General features: G+C 35.3%; 1 protein-coding gene across 1 annotated transcript; it reads right to left on the reverse strand.

The window, feature by feature from the left end:
- Positions 1-541: 541 nt before the first annotated feature.
- LOC107432623 (gibberellin 20 oxidase 1-D) lies at positions 542-2,177 on the reverse strand. Its single transcript, XM_048465692.2, has 3 exons — positions 1,645-2,177; positions 1,028-1,349; positions 542-820 (listed from the first exon to the last, which is right to left on the reverse strand). Exons 1-3 carry the CDS (start codon positions 2,175-2,177, stop codon positions 542-544), a joined length of 1,134 nt encoding a protein of 377 aa, XP_048321649.2.
- Positions 2,178-14,647: the final 12,470 nt, after the last annotated feature.

The raw sequence follows: 14,647 nt of genomic DNA on the forward strand, positions 1-14,647 counted from the left end.
TGAATTTTTCCATATTTTTTTCATGAGGCTCCAAATTCTTTATTTTTTCTACAAAAAATAAAAGCTAACTAAAAAATATATTAATGTCATTTTAGTATCTAGAAATATAAAAGAAAAAAAAATCAACTGATTTAACACTTGGCTATCATTAACCTGTTAAACATAATAAATACCAATTTATAGAAGTCAACAAGCAGATTTGCATGGTCAACAAAAAGCGTATAGAAATTCATTAGTGGATTAAAATAACCGGCACTAAACTGACTTATCTTTCAAAACCAAACAAAAAGGTAGATTAAAAAGAAACAATCCAGCTCTTTTACGCCTCTATATTCCTCCAAATTGCTTATTTTCATTTACACGGTTCTCTCCAACAATAACATAATAACAATAGCATAAACATCACAGGAACTTCCCTCTCTTTCTGGTGTAGATGGTATTTTAATTAAATAAAACCAAAAAAAGAGAAAAGTACTACTAGTACTACTACTGACAATAATAATAATAATAATTATTATTATTATAATAATAATAACAATTTTTATAGAACCGATTTCATTTGATCCTGTCTATTAATCCAGTCGCTGAAAGCTATCAAGGTTGTCACGTCTGCCCTGTAATGTTTTTGGGTAAATTCAAGCAATGTAGGCCATGTAAAATCCGGATACAATCTTGGATTTTGGGAATTGACCAAACTTCTCGGTGGGATTACAACCTTCTCCTTGTTTGGACACAGAAAGAAAGCAAGAGATTTTCTCACACTGGTGTTGTTTACCACTGCTCTATGCAAACAACTCTTGAATATTCCATTTGAAAGAGCCTGAAAAAAATCAACGCTCAACTTTCGTTACTTTCTGTTTCAACAACCTTACCAAATTAAGTAATTTTCTTTTGGGTCAAAGTGGTAATTGGAGATATATATGAATTTTTTTTCTGGACTGAACAAATAGAATATGTGGATAAAATTATCTAATGAAACAAATTTTCCGGCTAGAAAGCTTAATGGTCATGAGTACAATTCGCTCACCATGAATGTATCACCAATGTTGACAACAAAAGCATTATGTAGAGGAATTATGGAGTGCCATTTTTCGTCTACAAGTACTTGAAGGCCGCCAACTTGATCCTGGTGAAGGATTGTTAAGGAAGTTGGATCGCAATGAGGCCCTGTACCCAGTGTTTCATCCGGTTTTTGACATTTTGGATAGTAATTCAATCTCATTATGGAATCGTTGTTCTCGTAGAATTCTTTGAAGTACTCTTTTCCAACTCCAAGACTCACTCCAAATAGCTCCATGATTTGAAGAGCGAGAGTGTTCATGGCTTCACAATACTCCTGGTACACCTTCCTGAGAAAGACATTAATTCAACCATTTTATACTAGTACTCAGTATTGTATTATTCATGATAAGATTTTTACCCACTATAATTATTTCTTGGTGAATATTATATATAAATATATACAGTGATTTGTTATTGGGCGATGTTAGACTTCTGATTACATATAATCCATTGGATATATATTTCATCCGGATTACATATAGTCAGACAAATTTGGCAACATAAACAGCTCAATATCATCCAATAGAATATATTCATATATATATATATATGCAGATAGAGTAAAATTGATGTGTTACTTACCCAAATTGTCTGAAATCTTCACTCAATACATTGACAATGTAATCCTCAACAATGTTTGAGGACTGCTCATCAGGGCAGTATCGGAGAGAAAGTGTTTCTTTCCATGGAAGTTTGGAGGTGAACCTCCCTGTGAAGCTACTAGCATATCCACAATGCTCACCAATCTTCCTCTGAGCTTTTTGTTTCTCTGAAAGTGTCATACCGAAGAACAAGTCCATGTACTTGTGAGCTTTCTCAATAAGCTGGGGATCGACTCCATGGTTGACAACATGAAAGAAACCATGTTTCCTGCATGCCTCATTGACCAACCGAGATGCATTTGAGATTGCCAAGCTGTCTCCACTGAGAAAGCCTTTCAAGTCGATTGGTGGAACTTCAAGTTCTGGTGCATCGGAGCCTGGCTTTTCGTGGTCCGGCCAAATGAACTGCGACGGAATGTTAGATTCGTGTTGAAGAACCGATGAGTCGAAAACCAAACCCTTGTCTTCTTTTTCATTCGTTCGCTTCAGAGGCTGGGCTGGATTGCTTACCATTTTATTTATTATTTATTTATTTATTTATTTTGTGTTTTGGAAGAGTAAAGTGTTTGATATTATATATATCCTTGGTAGAGAGGGAGAGACAACAGTATGTTTGGAGAGGAGGAAAAATAGGGAGAAAATTGGTTATTGAGTAAGTTAGAAAGAGCACTCCAATAATTAATGAAGAAGTCGAGATATGGATGATAAAAAACGCCAAGAGGTTTAAATGGGGAGTTTGGTAAAACAAATATTATTGGCCTTTGGCTGCAGCATTATCTTATACGACTCAAGGATCAAGAATCTAAGACTTTGTTGCATACAATTTTGTTATGCGAATGTTTGTGAAGTGTGAACTTGCAGCCGATACAATGTCTTCAATGAATGCATTTTGTTTATAACTTAACGCGTATAAACTGAGTGTTTTTGTTTTTTTTTTTTTTTCCTTTTTTTATGAAATAAACTGAGTATGTTAGAGAGAATTTGGTTATGCGTAATGCAGAGCCATACTAATAATATACATTTGGTTATATATCCTATGTATAATAAAATTGTTCTGTTTTGTTCTAATTTGAAATTAAACTGTATAACCTTAGTTTCCTCTTTGTAGCTAGGTTTGATCATATTAAGTTAGATAAAAAGTTAGCTACTCGGTTTAATTTAGAACATTAAATTGACTTTTTTATGAACTTGAGCTTGTCTCTGCTCAATTTATTTTTCTTTTCTTTGTCCTATACTTTTCAAGTTATAATTTTAATAGTTCTTTTTCTTAATCGTATCATATTTTAGTTAGTTCTCTTGATAATCATTCATATGACAATGACAACCAACATTTAATTTTAAATCCTTAGTTCGATTAGACCAGAACACAAAATCGAAATCCCAAAAAAAATAAATAAAAAATAAAAAGCGCACACCCACAATATTGGTTATAATTATCTCAAGCTTTTAGGCTATATGTTTTAGCATGATGGGAAGAAAATGAAATTTTATAGTATTTATGTGGCCAGCTTTTATGCAGTAAGATTTTTAATAAATATTATTTTATCCATTAAATATATTTTAAAATGGGCTTACCAATAATTTGTCCATACTTATTGATTTTTGAATGTATGCAATTAAAAACCAAAATGATTTGTCAAGATATTGAAAGTTTCCCGTTATTTATTATTGGGTATGCAATTGGAAAAGGTAAATGAAAATATTAAAAAAGAATGCAATGTTTTTTTTTTTTAATAAGAATTACAATTGCACTGTTCTTTTATTTTATTTTATTTATTTATTTATTTATTTATTTTGTGTATGCCACAATTGCACTATTTTTTTTCTTTTGTGTGAGTCACAATTGGACAATTAATTGTTTTTTTTTTTTTTTTTGGTCCGCTTGTGCATATATAAACACAAAAAGATAATCCAAACTAAAAAATATACTTGGTAAGAAAAAAATCGAGTGCGTCTCAAATGCAAGCTATTCGGTGACAGTGACAGCCGATGGATATGGGAACTGAATTTAATGTCTATTTAAAAAAAAAAATCACTTTTTTTAAAATTAAAATTTTTAAATAAAAAACTAATATATATACAGAATCAATCTATGATGGAGACCATCCATATGTGCACCTATAGTATTGACGACGGTTTCTGAAGAAATCGTCGTTAATACTACAGATCCACATACGACAGTCCACACTATAGAATTTTTCTATATATATATATACACAGTCCGTCTATGGTGCGGACGGTCCTCATGTGGACCACAGTATTGGTGACGGTTTTTCATAGTATTGGTGACGATTTTCTAAGACACCGTCGTTAATACTATGCGGACCGTCCTCACCATAAAATTTTCGTATATATATATATATATTATCTTCTTATCATTGATGATAATCTTGACCGTATGTTTCGAATCTACTACCGTTAGGTTAGACAGGCACACTAATTGAGTCAATTCCACATAACAAATTGTTCTAATTAGTAATTGCTACATGCCACTAACAAATATTAATGCCCAGAAACTTTATCCTCAACGATGAGAAACATTTTAGCAAATTGAAAAAACAATGAAAAAAAAATGTAATACTTTATTTACTAAATTTATTTAAAACAATAATTATTTAACATATAAATTTTATAATTATAAAAAGAAAAATCAATTATATAACACTATATCATTATTTATTAAAATTTTAATAAATAATTTGATAAATATAAAATTATTTTTTTTTTTTAAAAAAAAAGCCAAACTATCTTCTTACTTCCAAAAACTTTCAAAAATTCTATGAATGGCACTTTCCGATCCCCAAGAAAAAAAGAAAAAAAAAAGAAAAAAACAAATAAGGTGGTTCCACAAATTTTTTATTCTTCAAATTATTAATATAATATAATATTTTAATTTTTTTTTTTATAATATTTATCAGGCGTCAAAAAATTGGAAATGATTATTAAAAATAGATACTATCTAGAGCAACAGATTTTATTTATCCGAAGAACAAAACGATGGCAGATGTCCGAAACTACCAAAGGTCGTCGTCCTCAAACCACCACTACTTCTCACATCATCTGAGGAAGAATTCTCCAGTAGGTTTCATCTTTTGACAGGTTTGGAGACGGAGCTTCCTGTTGACCAGTCTTTGGCAGTCCATCACAATATGTGCAAGCTATGCTCTGTACCATTGAAGGACCTCCGATCACTGCCTACATTTTACTGCTGCTCCCGTCTCTTAGTCTTGTCGTCGCCACCACCGTTGGCATCAACAACATTGACTTGTCGGAGTGCCCGAATGTGTTTTTCGCGGATTGTGTAGATTATGAGGTCGGATTGTTGATGGGTGTGCTAAGAAAGATTTCGGCTGCCAATCGGTATGTAATGAAAAGGCATTGGGCTAATCTTGGGGATTCCACTCTTGCTCCCTTGGATCTAATAAGGTAATATTCTTACTTTCTTTTGTTTGTTTCCATGGAAAATATATGGAAAAATATTTCCATGAACAAGAAATTTGATAGGACTCACTCCGGGAACCTTGGATCTCCTAGATGGTTCTGCCTAATAAAGTCTTACTAGGCAAAGTCTTACTAGGCAATCCCTAAAGAAATATTTATAGAACCAAACTTAAACCGCAGACAAGCAACATATATCATAAAAAATAATATCTCAATATAAAGATAAAACCACAAGAGCATACAAATCCACGATTAGAGTCTACAATTACAACTCGGCATACTACATGCCATGCTATACATACATAGTACGGTCAATACTGTACCAAATATCTAAATAAGAGCATTCTAAAAGTATTTGTAAAATTTAGAAGTACAACTAATATAAATAGGTCTATAATGATAAGTAAAGAAAGACAAATACTATTGTTGTTGTGGAAAGTACAAAATAACAAACGGTGCGCAAGGTAGACTACCAACCAATTGCTTAGACCTAAAAGAATGAATGTAAAATAGAAAAATTTCAATGAGTGGTATAGTATATTAGGAAAATAATATTTTTTTTTTCAATAAGACTTTCTCTCAAGACCTCTTGTTTTACTACAGGTATCGTGGCAAACTTGCATGCTATAATATAATACTGATTTGAAACATTGATATTATATGGTGCATCAATTAAAAATAAACAATATAGTATCCATAAAACAATACTTGTAAGATCATACATTTTCAAACACTACTATATCATAAAACATATATTCAAATTCAACAATCTGCTTAAATATTTTAAAAATTCCAAATCATATTTTAATGCCAAAACTATAAATACCACAGTAAAATATATATCAACATAAACCATTTTTAAGCACATAAAATTATAAAACACTTAAACATGCTTAAAAACATAAAATTTTCAACAATTCGCTTTCTCAAGATCTATTTTCCAAAATGATTAAAACCTCAATTTAAATACCAAGATATTTAAATACCATAAGTCCATTATGAACTCAGTAAAATTGGAAACCATTTAAAATATTGTCAAAAGTTATATAAAATAATAACAAACATATATATAAAAGCAAATATTCACATATACATAAAATAAACATTTAAATCAAATGATACATATATATATATATATATATGTAAAAGACTCAAACCAAATATATATTATACTACATGCCCAAAATATTTTAGAAATATAACCACTCACTGCACTGTCAATACTCACTCTTGCTCCTCCTCAGGATCGCCTCTAGTCTCAACACCAGTACCTATAATATAATAAAATATTTCTCAGGCTCCAACAACTAAACAATGACATTGATGTGTACCAAATGTCTTAAAATAATTTGTACAACTATAAAATTACATAAATTGGACACCGAGCAGTTCAATTATACTGCATACCTTTAGGACCTAATATCCAAAATTAGGGTTTTTCATAATGGGTCCTATTAATATCTAGTTACACTAATCTAACTTTAATTTTGTCCAATTTGACCAATTTTATCCAAACACAGTCCAAATTTTTTAGTATTTAACTAATTGATCCAAAAATGAAAAAATTATCAAACAATATCTTAAATTCACAAATTTTATATCAATGAAAAGCCCAAAAAATAAGGATTACAATGGTGTATTTACCTCAGTTGAAAAATGTTAGCGGTGGTCGAAAAACTTGTTGCAAAACTCGACCAAACCTCCTATTAACGTATCTTTCAAACGACGAGGAATCTTGACAAATAGAGTATGGGAATGGATTCAAAAGGTACGAAAACGGGGGGAGCAGTGTGAGATCCCACATCGGTTGGAAAGGAGAATGAAGCATGCCTTAAAAGAGGGTATGGATACCTTTCCCTTGCGACGCGTTTTGACAAAACCGTGAGGGCTGGGCCCAAAGCGGACAATATCGCATGCGGGTGGTCTGGGCTGTTACAGATGGTATCGGAGCCAGTACCCGATCGGTGTGCCAGGGAGGACACTGGGCCCCAAGGAGGGAGGATTATGAGATCCCACATCGGTTGGAAAGGGGAACGAAGCATGCCTTAAAAGAGGGTGTGGATACATTTTCCTTGCGATGCGTTTTAACAAAACCATGCGGGCTGGGTCCAAAGCGGACAATATCACATGCGGGTGGTCTGGGCTGTTACAAGCAGTGTATGGGTTGGCCTGGAACGGTCGAAAAATAGCTAAACTGCCGGAAAGTGAGAAACGGTCGCCATCGACTTCAAGCGGCTGATTCTGGCATGTTGACAGACGGTTTGGCCGAAAATATGGCTGGTGCATGTAGATAGATCATGGCCAAAATTTGAAAAAATGGCGGTGACCTGGTTGGGAATTAAACATGTTCAAGGTGACATAGTTTGGACTCATGGATCTGGAGAGAAGTTTCTCAGGTTTGGGGGGAAAACAAGTATTTTTGCATTTTGTTTCCTATTAGACACGCTTCCCAACATATATGTAGAGCCTCGGATTACTAACAAATAAAAATCTAGGAATGATTTGGACACTGATATAAAACTAATATTTAAAACTTTTTAGAACCATAACTTTTTATCTGTAATTCAAAATTTGGCATGCTGCTAATCTATGAACTCATATCGACATCCTCTACACAGCGGTATATCAGTCAACCTAAAATATTGACCATACAAAAAGTCAAACCTAGGATCTTTAAACTGTCCAGTTGGTCAAAACCAATCAAAGTTTTGAAAATTTGGGCCTTTTTTTGGGATAGGATGTTACAAATTTTCTCTAAGAAAATGTATTTCAAGTTTGGAGTAAACTATTTTAAACTAAATTTCTTGAAAAGAATTACAAGTAGAGGTTGCAAAATTTAGCTTTTGTTTAATTTTAAATAATTTAAAAAATAATAAGTAGTTGTTAGTTTCTCACCATGCATCTTCCTTACTTAGAAATTTTATATTAGATTTTTCATGTGAACTAGCCATAATCATGTGACTTACTTACAAGACTTGCTTATACTAGTAATGGAATTTGCTTGTTTATCAACATTTTTCAGTAGAGTCCTTGGGCATACACTCTTTGTAATACTTTGATTGACCCATTGGACTAGAAGACTCATTCTCTCTAAAAGCTCGATTGATTTATTCTCTATTTTTATTGTTATATTATTATTATTCATTATATATATTATATTATTACTATTATTATTTATTAATTATTTTGTATATATATATATTACTATTATTATTTATTGATTATTTTGTATATATATATATAAAAATTGGAAATAAGTTACCGGTTAGAATAATACGATACATACAATGGAGATTAGCATTTTGGGGCATCTATAGTGTCTATTTGGTGAAAACCTGAGAGAAAAAAATTAGAGAGCAGTATGTCCATTAGGTACTATTTTTGTAACGTTGTTATGTGACAGCCCAGACCACCCGTATGCGATATTGTCCTCTTTGGGCCTCAGCTTGTTTTGCTCATAACTTTCAAACGGTAGCTCCGTTTTCAATGTGCTACTAGTCTATGGACTCGGGTCAATACATACTTTGTAAAGATACCCCAGTCAAAGAGAAATTCCATCCAGATCAAAAAATCAAATTTTGACCCCTTGACAGCCCAAACCACCCGCATGCGATATTGTCCTCTTTGGGCCTAAAAAATCCTCTTACAACCCAGCCCTCAAAATTTTAAAAAGCCTCGCATGAGAAAGGTATCCACATGCTTATAAGCCATACTTCGTTCCCCTTTCCAACCGATGTGAGATTTCACAATCCTCCTCCCTTGGGGCCCAGCGTCCTCGCTGGTACACCGATTCGAGTTCGGCTTTGATACCATCTGCGATAACCCAGACCACCCGCATGCGATATTATCCTCTTTGGGCCTGGGGAATCCATGTGTGACAGCCCAGATCACCCGCATGCGATATTGTCCTCTTTGGGCGTGGGGAATCCTCTTACAACCCAGCCTTCAAGGTTTTAAAAGGCCTTGTAAGGGAAAGATATCCACACACTTATAAGCCATGTTTCATTCCCCTTTCCAACCGATGTGGGACTTCACAATCCTCCTCCCTTGGGGCCCAACGTCCTCACTGGCACACCGATCCGGGTCCAGCTCTGATACCATCTGTGACAGCCCAGACGACCCGCATGCGATATTATCCTCTTTGGGCCTAGGGAATCCTCTTACAACCCAGCCCTCAAGGTTTTAAAAGGCTTCGCATGGGAAAGATATCCACACGCTTATAAGCCATGCTTCGTTCCCCTTTCCAACCGATGTAGGACTTCACAATCCTCCCCCTTTGGGGCCCAACGTCCTCCCTGGCACACCGATCCGGGTCCGACTCTGATACCATCTATGACAGCACAGACCACCCGTATGTGATATTGCCCTCTTTGGGCCTCAACTTGTTTTACTCATAACTTTCAAACGGTAGCTCTGTTTTCAATGTGCTACTAGTCTATGAACTCAAATCGATGCATACTTTGTAACAATACCCCAGTCAAAGAGAAATTCCATCCAGATCAAAAAGTCAAATTTTGACCCCTCTCAATCAACGATAGTCAAACCCGGTCAACCTCAGTCAACATGAAGAAAATTCCAATGTTGTTTGGGACGGGATGTTACATGTTTTCTGTTTTGCAAATTTGAAGAAACTTTATATTGATTTCAACAGCTGTATTTAAAAGGTTAGTATATCAAATACAATGTATATATATATATATTCTAAATTATAGTGCTATAACTGATGCGTATTCAATTGTTTATATTATGATAGCACTAACAATTGGTATCAGAGCCTAAATCCGGTGCCTTAGACCACTCAGCCAAAATATGACCTATTGTTAAATCACAACTATGTCAAGACCCGTCCAGAATTCCTCCTCCGGAACCCTAGATAGCCCTGATCCTAGGGAAATACCACCGATAAATCACAACTATGTCAAGACCCGTCCAGAATTCCTCCTCCGGAACCCTAGACAGCCCTGATCCCAGGGAAATACCACCGAACCTTCCAACGGAAAATCCGGCAGCACCTCCCCTAAGGGATTTACTTACCACAAATTTACCTGCACTGAAAACACACTTCAAAAATATCCCCTTATTCCTCCCACAAACTACAAATTGGTTCCACAAATTGCAGTACTTAAAAAAAATAAATACAGTAATCCAGTGCAAAATAAATACAACAAGAGTGAAAGAAATATTACAACTGCAATAAAAGAATAACAGGGTACTGCCGAACTAAAACAGCGAGGAAGATCAAGTCCGCTCCGAGTGAACACCGACAACCTGGTACCTAGAGGAACGGAATTTAAGAGTGTGAGATGCTAATCATCTCAGTGAGCGACCCTACTACTATACCATATATTATCACAGTAATAAGTATAAATAATAATTATTTGGAAATAATATTTTCTCTCAAAACCCTTACAATTCTCTCAGTTGGAAAGGTTCCCCTTTTAAAACAATTTCACAAAACCCTTTATCCATATTCCCCGAAACCAAGACATCAATTAAATACCAGAAGCGGTAACAATTATATCTTTAATTCCAATTCAGTCTCCAAACATTTTATTTTTAAAACACAGTTCTGAAAATCATTTGATGCACCCACTATATACCAGTGGCGCCAACAGTACCCAGCGTCCCAAGGTACCGCCAGACAGGAGGTTATAGAAAGAAACCGGCATACGGTCGCGTGGCGTCCCACAGCGCCGCTGCTAACCTGGTGTCCCGGCCAAAGGGGGGTGGCCGCCCTCTCCGATGGCATCCACAGGACACCCTCATAATATCAACCGCGCGCTACTCACACCCACCTGCGCGCTAATCACATCACCTGCGCGCTAATCACACCCACCTGCGCGCTAATCACAACCGTGTGCACACTAACCATATCACATATACCATATCACATAATCAGAACACCAGTACGTGCACGGTGCATCTAAAAATCATAAAATCCATAAATTTAAATCATAAAACAAATTTCACATTTTTCATAAGCATAGCGGGCATAATCCATCCGCTTGAACCGGGAAATTCTCCACAATTTCCTTATAATCCATACCATAAATTCCATGATTTTCAAATCCACCAACTCCCAAATCCATCAATTCAAATATCCACATTTTTCCAAGCATAAATAATTTCTCGAAATATCATAATCAAATCCCATAATATTTTATGGGCATATTTCATAAAAATTGAAATCACCAACATAACCAAATATTTTCCTTGAAATATTTGAAAATCAAATCGTGCCCAATTTACCATTAAAACCACACCAATTTCAAAATCCTCAAAACCATAAAATAATTCCACACGGCATAAATTTGTAGAATTCGCATTTTCTTAAATCCAATAAGTTCATAAATACTTCTACAATAAATCCAATAAATATTTGGCACATAGAAATTAAATTCCAAATATTTAATTCACACATAATATATTCATCAATTAAATTCCCCAAAATTAATTTGAAGGTGGGTCACTCACCTGGAGCACGCAATTAACCCATGATCCACTACGGGATCAATTCTACGACTCACCGGTGCTCCTAGAACAAAATTCACAGACAGTCAAATAAATTAATATTTTATTCGGGTAAATAATACCCGGTACCCGGGGGGTCAAAATACAAACGATAACTAAAATTTACGAATCATATACCGAATCGAAGCTCGAGTGATGCTAATCACAGATCCGATCTTAATTTTCGATGATCGTACCCGACGGGGTTTGAATTTTATCGGGAAGCTTTTCGGGTTTCGGCTCCGCAATTCTCCCAAACCGTCGCGAATTGGTGGAAACGGAAGTCGGATTTGGGTTCAGGAGGTCGAACACTGCAGACTGGAGCTGGCCGGAAATTTTCGGGTACTCGCCGGAACAGTAATTTCCGGCGGGCCGCCACGTCACCGGCAACCGTCGCCGGAACAGTATTTTCCGGCGGTGGCCGTTTGCTGTGAAATTTTGCAGATTTGTAGATCGTGAGGAGAGCAATCCAACGGGACCGACGGTGAGCAAAACGGAGGTCGGACGGCGGAGAAATCACCGTTTGAAGATTTTCGACCCCTCGCCGGAAAACGCTCCGATCCCGGCGCGTCGGTGGTCCGATGGCCGTGATTTTTGGTGGGTAGGCCGGACTTGAGGAGAGGATGCTGGGTGTATGGCGCGTGTACTGTATATCGGCCGGAATAGTGCCGATTCGCGGTGGCCGGCGGTGGAGGGGGAAAAATCGCCGCCAAACTTCGGACGTCCGATCCGGGCGCGTCCGGCGGCCGTTCGCCGTGAAATTTGGAGGTTTTGCCGGAAATGAGGTGGGCAAGCTTTCTGTCCGGCGCGTGTACAGTAACTCGGCCGGAACAGTGGCAAAATCCGGTGGCCGGCGGTGGCTCTCTCTCTCTCTTCTCTCTCTTTCTCTCTCTTCCCCGAGAGTTTTTCAAAATTAAAACCCTGCGTGACACTGTTCATGCCACGTGGACCAATCAGAAACTGACACGTGGCGTTTCACTGTTCACCGACCCAAAAAAAATATTAAAATAATACGGTATCCGGTAAACTTCAAACGTCCATAACTTTTTAACCGAATGTCCGTTTTGAGCGTGCCGCTAGTCTGTGAACTCGTATCGACGAGCACTTCACAACCATGCATGAGTCAAAGCTCAATTCCCCATAAACAAAAAGTCAACTCCGGCACCCCTTGGACAGTTTGGACCGCAACTTGTTTCGTCCATAACTTTCAAACCGTAGCTCCGTTTTCGACGTGCTACCAGTCTACGAACTCGTGGCATCGTGCACTTCGCCACGGTGCCCTAGTCATCTCGATATTCCCACCGAGTCTAAAAGTCAACTTTTGACCCCTTTGGTCAACGGTCAACAGTCAACCTCGGTCAACGTGCACGGATTCCGGTGCGATTTGGGACGGGGTGTTACAACTATGTTATTTTATTATAGTGGAATTAGCTAGCAAAAATGTCAATTGGCTTATTGGTGTCACAACTATACTATTTTATTATAGTAGAGTTACCTAGCAAAAATGTCAATTGGCTTATTAGTGTCAAACCAAATTTTGTACCAAAAATGCAATTGGCATTTTTTGCAATGTGCCATTGGAGAGCACATAAACCACAACTATACTACTTTTTGGCATTCCAATGAAAAAATGCAATGCAATTAGAAATGCTCCTATGCCCATTATTTATACATATGTCATATAAATAATGATGATAATAATAATAATAATAATAAAATACTAGCTAACTTTTTATGTAACATAGTATGATCAAACTAGCTACAAAGATAAAACTAAAGTTAGTTTTTAGACAGTTCAAGTAAGTAAGACCTTTTCGTTTTATGTAAGTAAGTAACAAATTAATTTGATGCAATTTGCATATATATATATACATATATATATAACATAAAAATATATTTTAGTAGATAATGTCGGACAGCTCATATTGCCTAATTATTGTTTGATTACATATAATTCAGATGAAAAATATATAATATAAATTATATGTAATCAGGTACTACTCAAAGTAAAATAAGAAGCTAGCACATGGTATACTGTTAAATTTATATATTTAATGGACAAAATAAATATTTGTGAAATATTTTGTTATATAAAAGTGGCCACATAAATAATATGATATTTCATTTTCTTCCTATCATACTAAAACATAGCTTAAAAGCTTCAGCTAATTATAACCATAATTGTATACGTGTGTGTGTGTGTGTGTGTGTGTGTGTGTGTTTTTGGGGATTTGGTCTAATCGAATCCAAGGTTTAAAAATTAAATGTTGGTGGTCATTGTCATATAAATGGTCATACAGAACTAATTAAAATTACTTGAAAAGAATAGGATAAAGAAATGAAAAGATAGAAAATGAGCAGAGAGGAGCTTTAGTTCATTAAAAAAAGAAAAAAAATCAATTTAATGTTCTAAATTAAACCAAGTAGCAAACTCTTTGTCAAGAGAAAGAAAAAAAAAAAAAAGGAAAAGAAGAAGAAGAAGAAGGAAGTAGCTAACTTTTTATCTAATGTAATATGATCAAACCTAGCCACAAAGAGAAAACCAAAGGTAGTTTAATCTCAAATTAGATCGGAACAAAACAGTTATAATATACACAGCTTATATAACCAAAAACGTATATTTTTAGTGTGATTCTAGATTTAGCATAATCGTATTCTCTCTTACATACCCAATATATACACGCTTAGCTGTAAAAAAATGCATTTTGTTATGGACACTGTATCATCTTTAAGTTCACAGACATTGGCATAACAAAATTTTATGCAACAAAGTCTTAAATTCTTCTTCCTTGAGTTGTATAAAATATGCTGCAGCCAAAGGCCAATAATATTTGCAACTTCATTCTTCATAATTAGTGTGTTCTTTCAAACTTCCAAACTCAATAACCAATTTTCTTCCTGTTTTTCCTCCTCTTCAAACAGACTCTTCTCTCTTCCTCGCCCTACCGAGGATATATATATATATATATATATCAAACACTTTACTCTTCCAAAGCATACAAAAAAATAATAATAATAAATAAATAAATAAA

This window comes from Ziziphus jujuba, chromosome 11 (genome assembly GCF_031755915.1).
Source record: "Ziziphus jujuba cultivar Dongzao chromosome 11, ASM3175591v1".
NCBI lineage: Eukaryota > Viridiplantae > Streptophyta > Magnoliopsida > Rosales > Rhamnaceae > Ziziphus > Ziziphus jujuba.